The sequence below is a fragment of the Chamaea fasciata genome, unplaced genomic scaffold (genome assembly GCF_029207755.1).
Source record: "Chamaea fasciata isolate MVZ Bird 193981 ecotype frontalis unplaced genomic scaffold, bChaFas1.0.hap1 SCAF_6, whole genome shotgun sequence".
In the NCBI taxonomy this organism is placed as follows: Eukaryota; Metazoa; Chordata; class Aves; order Passeriformes; family Sylviidae; genus Chamaea; species Chamaea fasciata.
In genome coordinates, this window is record NW_027094091.1 from 60,200,273 (window position 1) to 60,220,442 (window position 20,170).

At 44.1% G+C, this 20,170-nt stretch overlaps 2 protein-coding genes and 1 long non-coding RNA gene across 8 annotated transcripts in view; 1 reads left to right on the forward strand and 2 right to left on the reverse strand.

Annotated features, from left to right (window-relative positions):
* Positions 1-240: 240 nt before the first annotated feature.
* LOC136291453 (transcription termination factor Rho-like) lies at positions 241-3,836 on the reverse strand. 3 transcript variants are annotated; one of them, XR_010721550.1, is made up of 2 exons: positions 2,386-2,473; positions 241-1,724 (listed from the first exon to the last, which is right to left on the reverse strand). XR_010721550.1 is itself a non-coding variant. In XM_066186543.1 (2 exons), exon 1 carries the CDS (start codon positions 3,418-3,420, stop codon positions 2,767-2,769), a length of 654 nt encoding a protein of 217 aa, XP_066042640.1. In that variant the 5' UTR covers positions 3,421-3,836; the 3' UTR covers positions 241-1,724; positions 2,609-2,766. The 3 variants fall into 3 exon arrangements, 1 of the variants encoding a protein (XP_066042640.1); XR_010721551.1 differs by having other exon boundaries at positions 2,381-2,457; XM_066186543.1 differs by lacking the exon at positions 2,386-2,473 and adding an exon at positions 2,609-3,836.
* Positions 3,562-5,275, forward strand: LOC136291455 (uncharacterized). The gene is made up of 2 exons (XR_010721552.1): positions 3,562-3,644; positions 4,328-5,275. It is a non-coding gene; the product is annotated as an uncharacterized lncRNA (long non-coding RNA).
* Positions 4,095-20,170, reverse strand: part of MMAA (metabolism of cobalamin associated A) — a 40,539-nt gene continuing 24,463 nt past the window's right edge. For 2 of the 4 annotated variants that reach the window (XR_010721547.1, XR_010721548.1), the window contains exons 8-10: positions 8,754-8,922; positions 6,626-6,705; positions 5,994-6,186 (exon numbers count right to left, since the gene is read on the reverse strand). The gene's annotated coding sequence lies outside the window, so the exon portion shown is untranslated. Of the gene's footprint in view, positions 4,402-5,529; positions 5,797-5,993; positions 6,187-6,625; positions 6,706-8,753; positions 8,923-20,170 lie in introns of those variants that run through there. The other 2 variants (XR_010721549.1, XR_010721546.1) reach the window with 2 other exon arrangements.

Genomic DNA, 20,170 nt, shown 5'->3' on the forward strand with positions numbered 1-20,170 from the left:
ATCTTACTGTTTACAGATGCACTGACTTTTCAACCCAAGAACAGGTGCGTGTGTTAAGGAACCTTTCACACCAAGATTGTTTTGGCAGGGGAACTTGCAAGTTCCTTAACTGCACTTAGAAGAGATGACAGGCTGGCTGTTAATTTAATAGAGCAGGCCTGATTTTATGAGGCCTTTCTGTTATAATTCTTCTACCTGTCACAACATCCCCCCCTTTTAAATTAATTTTAAAAGCTCATATGTTCTGATGTTAAAACAATTTGCATCTTATTAATGCTATTACCAATTATCTATTAAATACGGGACAAGATACATAAAAAGCTGATTACAGTCAACAAAACTTCTTAAATCCAATCACGTCACTGACACAGGGCCTTGCAGCATGAGAAAAATAAAAATAATGTCCAATGTCTCTGGGGGAAATTGAGATCAATGACCATTGTTTTAAGGTCCAAATAGTTGAGACTTGGGAAAAAGTCCATTAGCTGGAAATGTTGATCTTTGACATCACAGAATGTCTTTGTGGGAGCTGGAACAGGGAATAGCTGAAGAAGGTTGGTAGGAACACTGAACCACGATGATGACAAAAGGCTTTTGTTGCCAAGTTTCCTCTGTAAGTCTCCAGACACAGCCCTGCTCTGGCACTCCTGCTTGTGCTCCTGTTCAGATTCCAAAGGCTGGGTGGTGATGAAGTCATTTCTCACTGAACCTCATCTTCTCAGAGGCAATTCCTATCTGATCAAATGAACAGATGACTACTTTTAACCTGTTGATGATAAAAACACATGCCTGTCTTCTCTTTAAGTTAATGAATCAATTAGGCTGTGCTGCTGTACACTCAAAGGGGATTTAGATTTAATGATCTTTTTTCCAAATTTTTAATGTAAATTGCATTATTCAAAATGATTTGTTGTCTTAATGTACATATTGCATTATTTGAATGTTCTCACGGTGTTAAATTCCCCTTCTTTTTGATTTTTTTTTTTGTGAGATGCATGTTTTTTATTATGAGTATGAAGGGAACATCAAAACAGAACAATATATGTAGCAAAGCCAGAAACTTACAGCAATCAGGAATAAGTCAAATACAACAACCAGGAATATTTCAGATAATAGACATAATTAATAACACATGTGAACTAAGGTAATTAGCAATCTCTGAAAACTGGAATAAAACATTGTCTAAATAATATTGAAACTTATACAAGATTAACTTCATAGAACTTAGCCTTGCTCAACTTAACAGAAGGTAACAGAGCATTAGATTCTTGGAACTTAACATAACTGCAAATTCGTGCCTTTAAAAGTTATAGATATGACAAGCTGTAGCTTATTCTACTGTTATTAACACAAAAAGAAAATGAAAAAGTGAACAAGCCGTAAAAGAAATAAGTGTGATGGTGTACTGGAGGGATAAAAGTCACAACAAGCGTATGAAACTTAACAAGTAATTTAGTTATGAGAAAAACCCATGGCAACTGCAATTTTTTCAGAAACAGAAATTTAGTAAGACTTTTTAGAGTGCATGGTTAGTGAAAAAATATAATAACGTGTAATTTGGCAGAGTGCTGAACGGCTGAGTAGCTTCTCACGATTGCACTTGGTGTAATTTCATCTGGCAAATCTGTTAACATTCTTGTTAAAGAAACCAGACTATGCTGAAATCTTTGACAGGTAATCAGGCACTGCCTTTACGGCTTTCCATCTCTCCAGCAACCGTAAAGCTGTAAAAAATTAAAATTCAGTCAGAAAACAAAATTAACTTAAAATCCCCAATAGCAACACGTTTTCAAGGCGTTCAAACACAATGCCTGGCAAAGCTTCATTAAACAGAGGCAGTCAGAACCCACTCCGCGCTGGGGCAGAGGGGCTGCGCTGCCCGCAGGGAAAAAGGAGAGGGAAGGGAAAGGGAAAGAAGCCTCCCGCTGCCGGGGAAGGGAGACAACGCCGCAGTGTTGTGCCCACAGCCGCAGGGATGAGATCCTGAACTCTGGAATGCCCGGGCAGCGGGGGCATCCCCGCCTGCCCCCAACACCCGCGGGAGAAAGCGGAGGGGGAAAAGCAACACAAAAACCCCTCTGAAGGCCGCATACAGCGAAAGCGGGGGAAACCCCGAGAAGGAATACAGGACAGGCTCAAAAGGCACGAAGCGCTTGCGGCTCCCCCCCCCCGGCCCGGCCCGGCCCGGCCCGGCCGAGCCGCCGTGGCTGTTGGAAATCCCGCGCGGGGCCCGGCCGGGAATGCGGGAACGGCATTGGAGCCCTGGGCTGTGGGAGGAGCTGGGAGCAGGGAATGCGCTCCGGCTCCCGCCGCCTGCAGAGCCGGCGCGTTCCCTGCGGAGCTCCAACCGCGCGGGGCCCGGGGCTCCCCGGGGATAAACCTGACCCGGCGGAGCCGCCGCGGCTTTTCCCGGGGAGCGGCCGCCGCCATCGCCGCCGGCCGCCGCGTCCCGCCGGAGCCATTTCCCGGGGGCGCCGCACGCGGGTTCCGGCTCCGGGCTCCGGGCGGGTCCCCCGCGGCGGCTCCGCCGGCCCGGGCTGCGGCGGTTCCGGGGCGGCTTTTCCCAAAGGCGGCGGGAATGGGCCGGCGGGGATTGCCCGGATCGTACCGCGGGTTTAAACTCTCACTCTGCGCCTCGCCCCGCGGCCCCGCCTGCGCGCTTTCCCGGCATACGCTCCGCGGCGCGTAAATTCACATTCCGCGGCGCGGCGCGTATTTTCCATACTACGGGGCACGTATTATGATGTCCCCAAACTTCGCGGCGCGTCATTTCATACTACGCAGTGCGTATTGTGAGGTCCTCATACTCCGCGGCGCGGCCCCTCCGCTCCCTCCCCCCGGGCGGCGCCTTCCCGGGAACTCTGTCGGTTTCCCCGTCGGTTTCCCGCTCGGTTTCCTGTCGGTTTCCCTGTCGGTTTCCTGTCGGTTTCCCTGTCGGTTTCCCCGTCGGTTCCCTGTCGGTTCCCTGTCGGTTCCCCCGTCGGTTTCCCCGTCGGTTTCCTGTCGGTTCCCTGTCGGTTCCCTGTCGGTTCCCCCGTCGGTTTCCCTGTCGGTTTCCCTGTCGGTTCCCCCGTCGGTTTCCCGCTCGGTTCCCTGTCGGTTTCCCCGTCGGTTTCCCGCTCGGTTTCCCTGTTTCTCCCCCTGTGCCCTGCTCGCGGCCCGGGCTCTCCCAGCTCGGGTCCCGCCCCGCCGCCGCTCCGTGTCCCGGTGCGTTCGGCGCCGTCCCCGCCCGCCCGCAGCTGCCGCCGGCGCCTTTCGCTGCCCTGTGCGTTCCCCGCTGGAATTCCCTCTGGCCGCGGGCCGCCCGTTCGCGGCTCTGGGAATTCCGTCCCTCGGTCCCGGCCCGGCCCCGCCGCCTCCCGCCATCGCCTGGGGCCCTCGGCTGTGGCAGTAAGTCAGCCGAGACTCCGTTCTCTTCATGCGGGAAAAGCCAATTCTTTACTCCCATCCTGATGTTACACAGTTTCACAGACCTCGTGTGCAGCTCCTGTTGGCTGGTACTTTTCTTACTACTGCATTGTTTGGTCACAAGGGGATTTGTGTGTGTGTGCTGAGATTCAGGTTCTTCACACTTTTCCTGTACGGGTTCTCCTGGAACAGATCTTACTGTTTACAGATGCACTGACTTTTCAACCCAAGAACAGGTGGGTGTGTTAAGGAACCTTTCACACCAAGATTGTTTTGGCAGGGGAACTTGCAAGTTCCTTAACTGCACTTAGAAGAGATGACAGGCTGGCTGTTAATTTAACAGAGCAGGACTGATTTTATGAGGCCTTTCTGTTATAATTCTTCTACCTGTCACAACAGATCCTTAAGCAGTAGTTTGGTGGACTTGCTCTTGTTTGGAAACAGTCCAAATGAAATCAGGGAAATTTACTTAAAGAGAGCTAAGCAGTAAATGAAAGAACACAGTGCACTAAAACATTATCATGAAAATAATTTTTTTCATTGTAGAAATATTGTGTACTCATTTTATCAGCATTTTAGAAAAAACTCTTTTTTAACCAGAGATTACTGGAATAATTAAAATGCACAGAGGACACTAAAGAAGGAAACCCTAAGAACAGACAAATTTCCAAGAAGAAAAGGTACTGCTGACTCCACTGAACAAGAAAATATACGCAACATGCTAAAAGAAGTTAGACTACTTAAACACTAACAAGGAAAGAAAATAATCTGGGTGTTCCTTACATAAGAATTATCCTCAGATATATTAATGTTAACATTAAATACATGTGGACTGCCTTTTTCCCCCAGTCAGGGCAATGTTAATGTCTACTCAGCTGAAAAAACTTACAGTTACTGAGGTGTGGATACTGACTTTCAGGGCCTTCATCAGTAACTTGTACGTGTTGCTGGGTGTTGGAATTCACTGCTCCTCTTCTGCTGCTGACTCCTTACCTGAAAAAAAGCATTGACACGGAGTTGGTAAGTCATGGTGTCTCTCTCTTCCCACCCACGCTGTATCTGCAATAGATACAGTGATACCCTCTGTGGAGTTTTTGGCACTAGACATAAATAGTCATCCTAGCAATTAAAAGGCAATCATGCAAATCATGCCCAGAGCAGCTGTGGGTGCCCCATCCCAGTAAATGTTCAAGGCCAGCCTGGAGGGGACTCTGAGCAATCGGGTCCAGTGGAAGGTGTCCCTGTTCATGGCAGGAGAGTTGGGACTGGGTGGCTTTAAGGTCCCTTCCAGTGCAAACCATTCTGTGATTCTATGAAGAAGTGGCTTAATCGTTTAAATGAGTTCTAAATCACCAAAACCAGTCTGCAGAATTACTTAAAAGAAGCTGGGAGGCGCCTGAATTATCTTACTGAATTTTCTGACTGCCTAAGTAGTCAGCTAGCAGTTAAGTGCGAGTCTTGTAGAAACTCCAGCCCCTGAGTCATTTATAATAAGCTTCTGCCTAAAAGATCAGGGCCAGTCTCAGCCAAAACACAAACTGCCTGCAATCATCCCCTGAAGCTTTGGTCTGCCAGCAAACCCCTGTGTGCACCCAGACGGGTGTGAGTGTGACATGCTGAGATGTGATAAGGAGCCCCTGCCCTCTGCAGCAGGTGGCTACAACAGTGTCGTATGATTTTAATCAATTAACTCTCCCCAGTCTGTGTTTTCTTCCAGTAATATTCCAATACCCACATGTGATTACAGAAAACAGCTCCAGTTGTGCACTACCCTTTCAGCAAAACAAAAAGTGTCCTGTTTTCATTCCGAATCTATGTACATTTTTAATATATGCTTAAAAAAATAAAATTGGCTTTTTTTCTAGTAGTTATTTCTTACAATCCTACATATGCCGTATTCATCATTGAGGTGGGGAGGGGGAGGGGCAAGGGACAAAAAGTCAAACCAAACCAACAAACCTACAATTCTCTACAACACTTCACTGTCAAGAGGGCTTCTCTGCAGTGGAGGGGAGAGCATCATCTATACCGAGTCGTATTTTAACATCCTTGTTGTGTTAAAAACACATCAGTTACGCTCCTAGCAGACAGACATCTGCATTATATCATCCCCCATCTTACCTGCTGCTAATTGGCCTCCTTGTTGACAAGTCTCAGCAGCGAGGTTAAGTGCTGGCTGTAAAAGCAGCGCAGCCTCTTGCCCCCAGGGTCAGAGCTCAGGCAGCCCGTGCTGCAGCCTGCATGGCCTCCTTTCCCTGCTATATATTTTCTGGGAGCTAATAAAACACCAGGGCAATCACTCCTGCCTGGAGTCTGCCAGCCACCACGGTGCCTGTGGAGCTGCAGCAAATGGAACCTCATCTCCCCAGCACAGAGCACTCCAGGAGTCTGCAAAGGAAAAAGGCATCTTCTCTTGCACCAAAGTTTTAAAAACTCCCTGAGATGCAATTTAAAAAATCCCTGAAGTGACAGCTAACCTTGAACATGGGCCGGCCTCAGTGTCCAGCAGAGCCCTTGGAGAAGGGGTGGGGGCCCACCTTGCCTGAATTCACAGGTTCCATTTGAACCAAAGACTGTGATTTTACCTGGCTGCTGGGCTCCTTGCAGAGCTCTTGGGAACATATCCTAGGAAGCCATCCAGGTGGATGCCAGGCAGTACAGCAGGAACGCAGCTGTTGGGCTTCCAGATGGGCACAACACCTGCCTTTGACCAACCTGGCAGGTTTGATTTACATAGGACAGGGAAAGGAAAGGGGAAAGGGAAAGAAAGAACTGGAACTGAGTAGTAGCAGGGGTAGGGGAACACACAGACAAGAAATATGTTTCATTAAGTCAAAAAAAAACCCAAAAAAAGCATTCCCCCCAAAAAAACCAACAACTACTGTGCAGAAGAACAGAGCATCAAGTGATAGTATGGCACTAGTTTTGCAGCCTGTGGGAACCTATTTCCCTATTTAAAATGGGGAAGGGGTTTCCATGCTTGGTTTTGCTTTGTTTTGGGTTTCTTTGTAATTATTTCATTTCCCTCCACCCCAATCATTATTAAAACCAACATATGGCACAACTCTAAAAAAAACGTCAACCACTTCCCATTTTTTTCCCAGTTTAGGCTATTGTTAATTAAAAGACTTCAAGTTTCTGTCATAGAAGTTCCTCTTCTGTTTGCATTTAGTTCTGCTCTACTTCACTTTTCAGACCTCTACTTTCTATCACATACCTTTCTTTTTCCAGCACTTCTCAGACGGCATTTCACTGGAAGTGTAAACTTTGGATTGTTACTCTTCTGGGAATGTGCCTCTTTAAATAAAGAAGAGAAAAATGAGCCCCTAGACCTTCATGCCAGTGTATTCAACACAGCCTAAAGTGACCAAAACCAAAAATAAGCCTTGCTTTCTGGCTGGTCAACAAAGCATCAAATACTTGCTTGATTCTTTCCCTGCTATTTAAGCCTGGAATGTTCATTGACACGCCAGGCCGAAGAATTCGTTTTTTAAGAGATTTACCAGGAAGCCAGTTGGGAGGGTCAAAGCCCTCACTCAGGTGCTCACACGTGGGTGAGCAGGACTTTGGAGCCACAGAGGCAAGATGCATCAGTGAATGGGAGCAGGTTTCTCCCAGTTTGCTCTCACTGCCTCGAAAGTTGCCACAAATCACCGCATGAGCCCGGTCTAGGCCCTGCTCTGGGCCAGAACCAGCAAAATAAATGAAGACGAACTATCCATGTCTGGTATTCCCTGATTGCAGGGATTAACACTTCCCTGGTATCCAGTACATAGTGTGCAATTGCATGCCAGCACAGTTAGAAGCAGTGCTTGTTTTAGCAATAAAAATCCCTGGATCTTTCTTTCCTGAAACTGAGAAAAACATTTTAAATGGGAAGGGACTGTAAGTAAAGAGTTGCAGGAAAGCTCCTTCCATCAGCAGGGTTCTGAAATAATGTGAATACATTGGTGGCTGTCACTCATGCCAGTGACACTTTTTAAATGTACCAGAATAGCTCTATGCACAGGTGTTACCAGAGCAATGCCCACTTGCACTCTGAATATTTAGTAAGCAAGCATTAAGACTTCATGTTTTTTATACTTAGCTCCCTATTTTTAATAGGACTGCATACCCAGAACTTAATGAAAAGATCTAAATATAATGTCAGTGTGATTTAAAAATATGCACTGCATCTTTTAAGTTGACATTTCAATTAAAAATAAATAAGATCCATTTATATGGTGATACTGTGATAAGATTGCATCAGTCAAGTTTCATTCCTACTCAAAGTGACAGATTTCTCTAAGTCAGAGCCAGGAAATTCAGTCCTCTAGCAACTCCAACCAGGAAAATATAACTGAGGGTGAATTTAGGCGCTTCACAAAAATTGGGGTATCATGTTTCAAGGATAAACGTATTTCACAGAATCCAATAACCATTAAGATTGGAAAAGACCTCCAAGGCCCTCCTTTTGTTAATAATGAATTTATTAAGACTTTTTTTTTTATTATCTTTCACAGAGAAGGCCAGATTGAGTTGCAGCTGAGCTTTCACCTTTCTAATTTTTCTCTCTACATGACCCAATGACAACCCTTGTACTTTTCTCCTGAGTTGCCTGCCCGTTCTTCCAAATGTCAGAAATCCTTTCTCTTCCCTGAGTTCACCAAAAGCTCCCTATTCAGCCATGCCAGTCTTCTTCCCCATCTTCCCACTGTTACTATCCTGTGGCTAGTCTATTAAAACTGATAAGTGCACTCAACTTTTGTATTTGCCGTTCAGCCCAAGTCACATGAGTGACATTAGTTTTTTTCTGTCACCTAGTCAATAGCTTGTCAAGATCCAGGCTCTTATTTGATGGTAGACTTCAAGAATCCTCCACACTCAGCGTGCCAAAAGAAAACGGATGAGGCATGGTTTTGCACTGTTCAGAAAATCTGTTTCCCATTGAACTTTTTTAGTTTCTTGGGCTAGTCTAAGAGAGGAACTCAGACAATTCAATTGTAGTGACCAGAAGTAAATAAAAAGATCACTCAAAACTGTCACTGGCAGCCAAGAGGCCAGGACTCTGAAATGTCTAGTAGGAATGTGTCCTAACCTGCCAGAAGCTAGCATGGTTCAAAGCTTGCTCTTGGCACTGCCAAATGACCAGGGACTGCCTCCTCCCATGTCATCTGCCAGTTCATGACAGGCCAAAAACTCAGAAGAAATCCCTTAGCTCTGCAGCTCTTTCTAGAAACCTCAAAGAGCCACGCTACTTACCTCTGACTCCTCTGAGATCTGCTGTCTGTACGAATGTTGAGGCTGAATTCACTGTGCAAACACTGAAAGCCAGAGAACTTCCACCCCAGCAGAAGTGCACATACCTGGTCTCCTCTTGCTCTACTCTTGAGGAGGGTGGGCTGCCCGTTGTAGCAAGCTGCAGTGTCGTAACAAACTCAAACCAATTATCTTGCTTCCTATGTAAGACTGCCGAGTCCCTCACATCATCTCGTCACAAGCTTTCTGACAAGGGACTTTCTGAAGACTCTTTTCCTGTAAACAAAAAAGGGAAAAGCACTTACCCAAGAACACAATTAATACTGTCAGTCAAGCCAAGTGAAATCTGACATCTCACACCATCCCAAGGATGCACTCAGCTTGAATTCTGATGGTATCCTTGTTTACCTTTCCCTCCTGGCTATAAAGAGGACAGCTGGCAAAGAAAGCTACCCTCAAGGAAAGACACCCTCCCACCTCTTTCAAAGGTCTTTGAAAGATCTCCCAGCAAGGTGAGAGAACCCAGGGAAACCTTCCGGCCACAGAGAGAGACTGCTGCTCAGTGCAGGGGGAAAGTCTCACCCTCTGACTGCAGCTGGCAATCTGGGACACCAGGCAGAGGCAAGAACAGACAGCAGCCTCTCCTCACACCATCCATCTGCCCAGCCCAATAGATCTTGTGGGGCTCTTGCCAATTAGCACGGTTTCTCTTACTAATGGACAATCAAGCATGTGCCAAAGTTCATCCAGTCTTCAGCTCATTTCAGGGAGGATCTGAGATTGGCAATAAAACTCTCCAGAAATGGAGAGGCAGGAGACTCTAATCAAAGACCTCTTGGAGGGTCCTGAAACCAGCCCTTTCTCACCAGCAAGCTCAATATGGCTGTGCCCTGACAGAGCCCGCAGGTTGTTTCGGACATAAGAGGTGTCAGAGAACAGATTCATGCAGGTTAACTAGGAAATGGGTAATGCATCCTCCATGTCTCACAGGCTGGACATGAAGACAAGCAACTGGGTTTTTTTCTTAATGGATAAGGCACGGGAGTTAACCTCGAGGTGCTGCAGGTCAAAATGTGGTTCTTTTTTCCTGATAATGATCAAACAGAACACTGTAATTCAAACCCACATCCAAAAAAGTTGAACAGCAGCCAGCCTTACCAACTGCTCAGGGCACCTGCTGCCAGTGATTTAGCCTCTCCCTTGCACAAATGATGTCAGAAGATGAACACTTTCTTTAAGTAATTCCCCTTCCTCATCCCCTGCAAACCTCTTGGTTTGTGCCTGTATCACATACACTGTCAACTGTTCAGGATCTCTTTTATTCAAAACATGAATGAACATAATTACACTAAACACCACAGAGCCGCAACTTTTTGAACACATCAAAAATTTTCATTTTTTGCAGGAAAAAACTGTAGACAATTCATGTCAGCAGCCAGATTAAAACAAACCAATCTTTCTGAACACAAGCTGGGCTCATTCATTACCTCCAGATTTAATGGACTGCAGATTCCTCAGCTTTTGGGAAATACAATTGAACGGTTTGTAGAGGAAGATTGATTTTATTTATACACATCTGCAAATAAAGGCTCCATATTGTGGCATCAGATTCATGATATAACTTCAGCATCTCTTGAGGAGAAACAGTCAGGATTTTGGGCAAAGGACTATAGTGTGGGTCATTTTCTAACAGAGTGGAAAGAAACGAAAGAGAAGTGCTGTGCAAAAGTGGGACTTTGCCCTTAGTAATTAAAGGTAGCATGGATTTCACCCCAGCTCTAGCAGCTTTCCATCTATAGGGAGAAATAAGGAAAAGAACAATACACAATAAAATTCACAGTGTGAATTATACGATACACCTTCATAAGAATCTAAAAGTATGAGCAGAAGGAAGATTTGAGGAATGGATAGTTTTAGCAAGGCCATACCACATAAACAAAAGATATCCAGGCAAAAAATGAAAAAAAAAAAGGGGGGGGAAGTGTTTTTGAGATGATCCAAACCTATTTTAATCTGTTTGGGCTACAGAAAACAGGTTTCCTGACTAAGAGAATGCCTTGAACAACTCGGCCACAAACAGGCCTCTTCAAAAAAGTTATGCCCTTAAAGCTATTTATACAACAGCTGGGACTCCTAATTTTCCCAGCTCTGCTTCTTCTTGAGTGACAAAACATTTTATATCCTCAGTAGCTCTTGCCTGTTGCAAAGCAGTGAAAACACCCTTGCCAAAATAAGTCAGAAATGCAGAACCCTGAAGGAAATGAGACCTGAGACAATTGATTTAGGACTCTGCTCACTGGGTTTTTTTGTTTGTTTTTTTTTCTTTTTCCTGGTTCCAAGTAGCCCAGTACGTTTCCAAAGGACCATGGAGCAGTTTGACACATTGAGGAGGGGGAAAAAAAGATGGTAACAAGTGGTTGTTCTTTTTACCTCAGCTGTAAATCTGAGCACAACACCCAGGGCACAGCAGCAATTCCAAACGAGTGCAGGCAGATATACAACGTGCTGCTTGCCCCAATCAAGCCACAGAGCAGCACAAAAAAAAATAAGGCTCTCTAGCAAGACGTAAAAATACTCAAATCTTTTGTAAGCAGAAGTTCAGTTTTAAGGAGGTCTAAACTCTTTTAACTCCAGAAAAACAACACCACTACCTAGACAGAGTAAGCCCACCCACAGTCCCAAACAGAATTCCTATAGCAAATGCAAATTTTAGCTGGTAATGTGAGCATTTTTAAGCAGCAGTCTGGTGCAAGAAGGTTAAAGACTGGGATAAAAACATATTCAAATCAGCTAAAACAGAATCTTTGATAGGGACAGCATGATAGTTATATCCTGGTGAGTTTTTAGGGAGAAATCAAGAGGCTCTGAGGAAGCACAGCTATCCCCACGTGAGCCATCCGGGAATTTTATGGTAGGCAATCCAATCACCAGCACCATGATTGCTTTGTTCTAAGTCCAGCTGATCCAGTGATGGAGCACAAAAGCTATGGGTTACTTCCTGCCGTGCTTGGTGCTTTAATCCAGTGTGTTTTGACAGGTTTGTACAAGGAAAGTTGAGCACTGACAGCAACTCCCCGGGTTCCTCAAAAGGCTTCATACCATGAAGAACCACAAAACCATCTGATGCCAGAAAATACAAACCACACAGACCTTGGAACCTCCCTTTCTGCCACAAGAACTCAAGCATGCTCCAGACCAGGAGCATGAACTGAGACACTCCAGAGAGATCATTTGTCTCTTTTTTTACAGGATGTTTTACTCGGGTCTCTCCTGAGTTCCCCAGTAGGGAAAGCAGATGTGGTCAATGCTGAAATTGTGTATTCATCAGCATTTGCCATGAATCATTTGGCCTCAATCACAAGAAGGGGCTTTGTTACCCAGAAAGTGTACTGTTCTTCCTATGTGGCACTGCTTGACTACATCTGGCTGACTTCATCATATGGAAGAATGAAAGCAGGATGCCCAATCAAGTACCAAACATCACTCAAAACCACAAATATTTACAATTCAATCTCTGATCAACCAGTTTCGGTTGTGAAAACTCAACTGTGGTTCAAAAAACCCAAACAAAAACACACACACACACACGGGGGAAAATAAGTTAACCAAACTTCAAAAACTCTGACTCCACCAGAAGATAGTTAAAGAGATTAACTAATAAAACAAGAACCAAACAAAGCACACCACAATTCAGCACAAACAACAGACTAGAATAAAGGCAGGGAACACTGACAATGCTTTTTCAAAGCAGTGACTATTATGGCTGGGAACTCTGAGAACGAAACAGAGCAAGCTCTCCAGTGCTCTGACCTCCAGAAGGTCATGTTCGCAAGTCAGTGACCGTAAGAGCCAAGCTGGCATTCCCAATGCCCACAGCTATAGATCCAATTACTTCAACCAGCAAGCATTAAAAAGCAAGCGCACCACATAAAGCTCACATTGCTCTGTTAATTCAAATTCATACATCCACAGACATGAAGATGAGAGAACAGCACCCTTGCAGTCTCTGGATGCTGTACGTGCTCTGCTTAACTTTCCTTACACATTCTGGCTTCCCCATTTCTTTCCCTGGTGTTTCCCTGTTTGGAGACTCTTCACCCAAACTCAAACCATAACGAGACTGAATAAATTGATTCAATACCTATTTGCTTTGTGAATGTCATTCTTCTCACCGTGGTTCACTGCAGTTCTTCAGACTTTGCTAAGGCAAAATACCTTTTTTTTCTTCTTTCAATTGCAGATGGATAGAGCTGGGTCCTTGGTGAAAAAATAAACTTGTTTCCTACATAGTACTTTTGAATTTGCTGAATAACCTAGCAGGTCGAATAATTCATTTTGAGAAGAAACAAAATCCTTCAGTAAGTACACTGCTGAAGTAAAAGAGTTCAAAGGGGATCAACAGCATTTTATAAAAGGCAAATTGAAATAAAAATCTACAACATCCAACAATAGCTACCTAATACCCCATCCCCAAGGTCATTTGAGGAACAGCTGGGACCAAATCTCAATGAAACCCCCTCTACAAGTATCAGCACCGTCTGCCCTCTACCCCTCACACTGGGTGGGAATGGGGTTTGCCTGCCTCCCTGGGAGGCCCAAGGCCATCACCAACCCTGGCAGCCCTGTGGGCTCCCATCCTTGTACCCCAGCTCCTGACTGCCACCCAAATCCTCCATCAGCTCTCTGTTCTCAGGCAGGCAGAGCTCCGTGGCTTCCAAGGGGCAGAGGAGCTGTGCTGACCTGAAAGGTGAGCTGGGTATTGCAGTTTAATGTGGCTGCTAATCAGGAGGCTTCTCATGCCTACTTAGTAAATGTCCCTATTTACTTTAAATAAGACTGTGTTAGAAGAGCCAAAACAAAAATACCTATAGCAGATAAAACAGCAGACAAAAACTAGCAGTGAAAGTGATACTGCTGCAGAAAAATATGATGTAGCCCATTTTGGAAGGTTGTTAAATTATGTATTACTGAGGGCGGCACGCGGTGACCTATTAATACATCCAGAGCCCTTTGTTGCCCTATTATCAATAACAAACCTTCTGCACTATTTTGGGAAATGACCTTTCTCCACAGCGTGGTGTAGCATGAGCCAGGAACCTCCTGAGCTGTAATTCCAGCTCCACCATTGACTTGCTGCAGGGTGAGGGGAAGTTGCTTTAACCTCCCAGGTGCTGTTTCTTTTTCTGTAAAGCTGCAGCGACACTGGCCTCCCTCTCAGCTCAGTGGAGTGCCTTCCTAAGTTCAAATATTTGAGCAGAGCTTTGGGGACGCAAAATGCCACATCAGTGTGACACATTGCTGCAGCTGCTTAAGGATATTAACAGCGCAGAAATTCAGCTGCAGCTGGAAGAACATATTGTGCAGAGCTACAAGAGTCTCTTTTCACAGGTGAGAATTTATAGCTACCAGCTTTAGGCTACAAATCACCACCCAGTAACTTGTCAGTGTTTTCAAGCCAGAGTTTCTTTCTCAACTCAAAAGAAAGGAGATCTCAGTGCTTGGTCCCACCTACATGGCAGCAGAATTCTGGGTAATGTTAACAACCCGCATAATGGTAAAGGATACACCTAAAACAACAGCATAAGGGACCACGGGATGAGAGGAACACACAGCAGATAGTTTATGCAGCCTGGGACATTTCAAATGTAAAAAAAAAAATAAAATAAAATTTAAAAAAAATTGGGTTATAGGAAGTTTCAGAGATTAAAAAAATAGAGCAGAGAAAACGGAGACTGTAACAACACCAGCTCTTTCTCTCTCCCTCTAAATAAATAAAAGTCATGACTACATGAAGTCATTCTGAAAACACGAACTATTTCACGTGCATATTTCATTTGCTTTGGCAGAATATTCCCAGGCTTAACACCCTCAAGCTGCAGGAACAGGTGGAAAACACTTAGAAAATACAGAAACGTGCATAAGCATGCAGTAAAACTATAGGAAGGTTATATTCCCAACTTAGAAAAAAACAGTCACATAACTCATTTCCAAGGGGCAAAGATCAATTTGTTTTCAATACCTCACTTCTCTCTTGTGTTGTTACAAACGATACCATCAGTATTTGAGAGCTGTTTAATAACTCTTAAATAATTCACCCAACAGTTCTCCAAATAAAATTTACTTTGTGGCTTGTAACCCATCCTGCTAGAGGAAATTCCATTTCAATTCCGTTGTAACTGACGGCACAACTCAAATTCCTAAATCTGCATCCCTAGTTCTTCAGAAATGAAGAGGGTTTCACAGCCTGGAAGAGATAACCTGAAAAACACACCACCACACCCATATTTACATGAGGAAGTTCCCAGGGTGAGCGCTATTCTTCCATCAGGATGATCCTCAAATGTCCTTTAAAAACTCCTGAACTATTATTTAAAAGCCCTTTGCTTTACAGACAGAGAGCAATACATTTGGCATGGAAGTTTAAGCACGACACGATTCAAGTTCGTAAGGATTAAATTACAGCAGCTATTGAAATCCATGTTTGAATTTAATATTTAATATGTCTCTTCTGACAGCTTTCATTTACTCGTCCTAATTAACAGTGCCCAGAGACTGCCTTTTCACCTCCTTTGGGCTGAACTACGGCCAAACGTTAGCCCTGGGGTTGGGGCACGGGCATCCCGAAGGCAGCGGAGGTGCCGACGGGCCGAGCGCTGCCATACAGCACCATCTAAGGGCTCTCCATAAGTACTGCTGGGGGGATGTATGGAATGAGACCTATGGATTGGCTCCTGGAATGCTCCCGGCCAGCTGCCAGGCTCCCAAGGTACACACCAGCGTCCCCACAGCAAAACTCTCTGAGCAACTGTTTCCTCTCTGAGCCGCTGCCACTGATTCATCAGGAATCACCTGGAAAACGAAGTTACCGAGAAGCTGCCTGAGGAATAATTTTCAGAATAACAAGAATTTACCTGTCATCAGCAGCAATTTGTTTCTCTCTGTGGCAATCTCTTGGCACGCAGACAAGGTGGTTTAGTACAAACACTCCAGATTAAGCACGGGAGGAGAAAATGTTATGGCTTTTAGATTTAGAAACTTAGACACAAGCATAGCTTTAACTCTATCCAGCTTGTGCAGTATTTAAATCTCTATTTCAGCTTTTCCAGGCAATTTTTTTCTTCATAATTTATACAAGTCCTGCTCATGAAAACATCTTCTTCTGGAGTGGTTTTGTGATGGAATCTACATAAAGAAATACCACACTAACCTGAGGATCCACTTAGTCCAGCCTTAATCTCAAGGAACACCCAATAAAGGAGGAAAAAAAGAAAAAAAAAAAAAGCAGCAGAAGTATTCAAACTGTCCCACAGAAATGCCCTTGCATGTTAGATGTTCACTAAAGGTCAATGTCTAAAAATGTTACATGAGAGCTATTCAGACTAGACTAATTTATAGGATCTGTGCCTGTCTCCACAGCAATGTTTTCTGAGATGAAAGAATTGGCAATGGGCCAAACAAAATTATTTAATTATCCCAGTTTCCCTCTGAAATTTCCTGTCCCGTTGCATATGTACTTTACCACCCCAAAAAATGGAAAAGTGACCTGCCTAGCAGGACGAACCTCAGGCAGCCTTTATTCTAGGACCTTACTCCATCACGTGTAGGCACATGCTCCACTGCTGACCTCTCCTGACCTCAGGGTGTGGAGAAGCAGCAGCATTTCCAACATGGAAGGAATTGTGTGTGGTGAAAATGAGTGTCTGGAGCAGTGTCTCCAGCTAAACTGAAAGCCACGTGCATCATGCAAGACATGAAACTGGGACTTTCAACACGTCATGATTCAAAATAACTGTTTAATGTCAGCACAGAAATGAAGCGTTCAGTGGCTTTTAGTCATGCTAGTGCTGTACAGTGGCCATGCTCTGCTCCACTGTTGCAGGTGTGGAAATGACAGTACTAAAGAGTCCCACATTAGAGACTCCTTCACTTCTAAGAATGTCACATTCTAATGGGTAGTGAAAAGGAAAAGTGAAGGGCAACAATATTTGAATTGCAGTCTGAAACATTAATTTTCAAATCTAATCAATTTCTATTGCCGCTGCACACAGAAAGAACCAGTCAGGTTATAAGTGTGCATTGTAGCACTCACAAACGACAAAAAAAGGGGTTTTTTACTTTTACTGAAACTGTTTCTAAAAGCTTATTGATCTTGACCAGAGTTCCCTACTTCCCCTGTAAATAACAAGTTAAGAACACGACTTCAGCCTCTTGTTTTGAATCCTGCAGATATCAGATATTAGCAGCTGTTGTTCAGTGCAGACAGACAAATCACACTCACAGCTCAAAATAAAGAAATCCTGTTTGGGTGAACACAATTTGCTCTGTTCATCAAGCAAGGGCATGAAAAGTCATCCCTCTCAGCCTCAGATAGCAGTCAGGATTTCCAGATAGGTAATTTTGTTAAGATTCATGCAATATTTAAAAAACAAAACTAAACTAAACAAACCACCAATATTTGCAACGTAATTCCCATTCCCATTTGCTGATTATTCTACTTGATTGACCTCTGCCCGATACCATGCACTTGCCATGCTTTTGACATGGCATGCAGGGCAGAAGCCAGTTTCTCATGCAGCTGCCTGTTCTGGAATGAATATCTGATCAATCTGATCTCAGTGATGCAATTACAGCAATATTAGTCCTCTGCATGAATTTTACAAGATTGGGATAGCTGAACAGCAGAGTTTCTCTTTAAACTTCAGAAGAGGAGGGACACCAGAGCATAACAGGCCTGTGAAACACCTGCCGACCTTTCAACACATTGACCTGTAGTGCTCTGCAAAGCTACCAATGAATAGAGGGCAGAAGTCAGTGCTATAGGTGACAGCGTGGAAAGAAGAGAACCACCACACTGACAAGGCATTATTTTCCACCTAGTGTCCACGAGCATAACGGTGGCTCAGGATAACATTTCGGGCAGAAAAAGCATACAAATACTCAGTTGTTTCCTACTCAGATCTAGGTGGAAAAGATAAGCATCTGAGCAACAGTAAAAGCTTCTGGTCTAAGCTTCCGATGTCGTAAGGCACATTAATTGTTGCAGCTTCTGAAGTGTCACTAAAGAGCCTTTGTCCAGTCAGACGAACAATTTACAGTTTAGAGTAAAGGTGAAACAAGCAATTTTCTCCTTCCTTTTATTTTACAGGCTCTGCCGGATTTGATCAGATAAAAGCACATTCAGACCCTCGATCACTTTCAACCACGTTCATTACCCCTTCTGGTTCAGTTTGTGAAATCCCTTCTAAAAGACATAAACCAGGAAATTCTTAGTGCCATAATTTCCCTTTCCTCTATGGATTATTCTGCCTACCTCGAAATACTAGGAAAGCTTCTCTAAATAAGAATAGACCTTACTGTGATGGCCAAAGTCTTTCTCCTTCCATGAGAGGAGGGTCTGACATCACAGTCTGGGAACCAGCTTAGCTCCTTTTCCTGAAAAGAGGCAGGATACAGCTTAGCATAGCTGACTTGTCCCTGTATTTCCCATCCTCAACGTCCTCCTAGGACGGTGCCTGCTTTCTTCACAGATTTGATGAGAGATAGAAAGTGGAGTAAAGGGCAAAGGTAACCAAGAGGTCAAGAAGAGACGCTTTCCCTCAGAGGCTGCTAACAAGGCACAGCACAGGAGTTTCACACGGCTGCAGAAGCCCTTGTTCTCCGCTGGTGAGCTCTGTCCAAGCCCGGGTTCACCGAGGTTACAGCACAAGAAAAGGTTGCACTTTTGTTGATCAACGCTGCTAAGCAACGAGTCATAAAAACCAACCTCACCCTTGTCTTCTGCTGGTTGCAATTAGAGAACTACAAACAGGATCAGAGATTCAGGGCCGGGAGAAAACCTTGAGCAGTGTGAGTGTGCACTGCTCCCAGCCACACAGCTCGTGCGGCAACTTCTCATTAGACACACATCCCACATCCCCAGCCATTGCAGCCTGCACAGGGCAGGTCAGCCCGGGCCTCTGAAGCTGTAATAGCCTCTGGCTTCTCATAGGTTGCAATCTTTGGGTTGTAGTGGTCACTTCCAATCGAAGAAACAAAGCAGAAGTGCTGTCAGTCCCTGATTAACTTCATGAATATTTGAGTCATGTTAAAAGGTGCATACCTGAAGCTTTTATGGGCTACTCTACCAGTGGAAGAGATGCAAGAGGAAATGAAGACAGTTAACACGGCAGGAACTCACTTTGCTGCAGTATTTTGAGGAAAAACACAGGAATCTTATAATGAATTCTGAAAGGTGAAACTTTTAACTTGTTACAAGTAAACAATCTTTTGCTCAAACTACAAAAAATTCCCGCTATTCCCTAGTTAGAGCACAATTACAAACAAGCCCACCTAGTGCCAAAGGACAAGTGTCACATGCAACATACAAGTCCAAAAGATAGGAACAGGAGTTTGATTTATAATTCTTGTAAGCCTCACACAGCAAACCTGTTGGTCATATCAATTTCTGTGGCTTCACAGTGAACTATCCAAGACAATTCTTATGCTCCCACGGGAGGAAAAAATAGAGAAAAATAGGTGCTGCTCCATAATGTACCTTCTCCATAGGCTGTCATGCGTGTCAGCTCCCCTTTTCCTTCCTTGTTCATCAGTTGAACCATGCCTTAGTATGACAGGAGGGAACAGAGTATGTTCTAAGCATGTACTCTAATTGCCTGTGAGCTTCTAATTTTGAAATTTTTATTCTCAATTTACAAATGCTGGTAAATGTTCCATTGTGGGGTGGGTGGGTTACTTTAAAACAAACTGTAAGGAGTAGCTGAACTGGTTTTTGGAAGAGGAATCCTGTTGCTAGTCAGTCTGATGCACCAACTCTTGAGGGGAACACACTAATGTTTCCTTAAATACATTACTTATCAACTTTTGTTCAATCTTTTATCAAATTATAAAGGTTGTAGAACAGTCCAGCAGGAATAGTTACAGAAGCACTAAGCTCTGTGAAAATGTTTTTCTCATTTTAACTCATGGAGTATGTTACTTATTGACTGCTCATCCAAGGGGGAGCAACAGAGCACGCAGAGAAAGGAAAATAAAGGGGAAATAAGGATGTTTGCACCAGTACAGAGCAAGTCAGCAATTGAATCTTGCCACATTATGAAAGAGAACTTTAGGAAGGGAACTGCATACATTTAAAAATGTATTTAAATGTATTTAAATGAATTTACAAAAAGTTCTTTTGTATTCCTCAGCTTTACTCAACTCCCATGCCCCAAAATCTCAAATAGCCAACACATTGCAGATTTCACAAATCAGCAATATATGTGGGGAGAACATAGACGGTGAAGCAGCATGCACGACAGGAAGTAATGCATTTACTGAAAGTGAGGGCAGATTAGATATCAAAGGAAAGTTTTTTATTACTTAAAGCAGGACATTACAACAGAACAGTAGTCAAGAAGGGGTCACTGGGTCCTGTCACTGAAAACAGAGAGATTAGATATGAAAGGAATAAGTCACACTAAGAGCATGAACTTGCTAAGAGCATTTTTTCAACCTTAAGTAACGTGGCTGTAAATATACGTGGGGC

Excerpts from the sequence above, each read along its gene's own strand:
- LOC136291453 (XM_066186543.1), bottom strand. The coding sequence starts at position 3,420 with ATGAAGAGAACGGAGTCTCGGCTGACTTACTGCCACAGCCGAGGGCCC.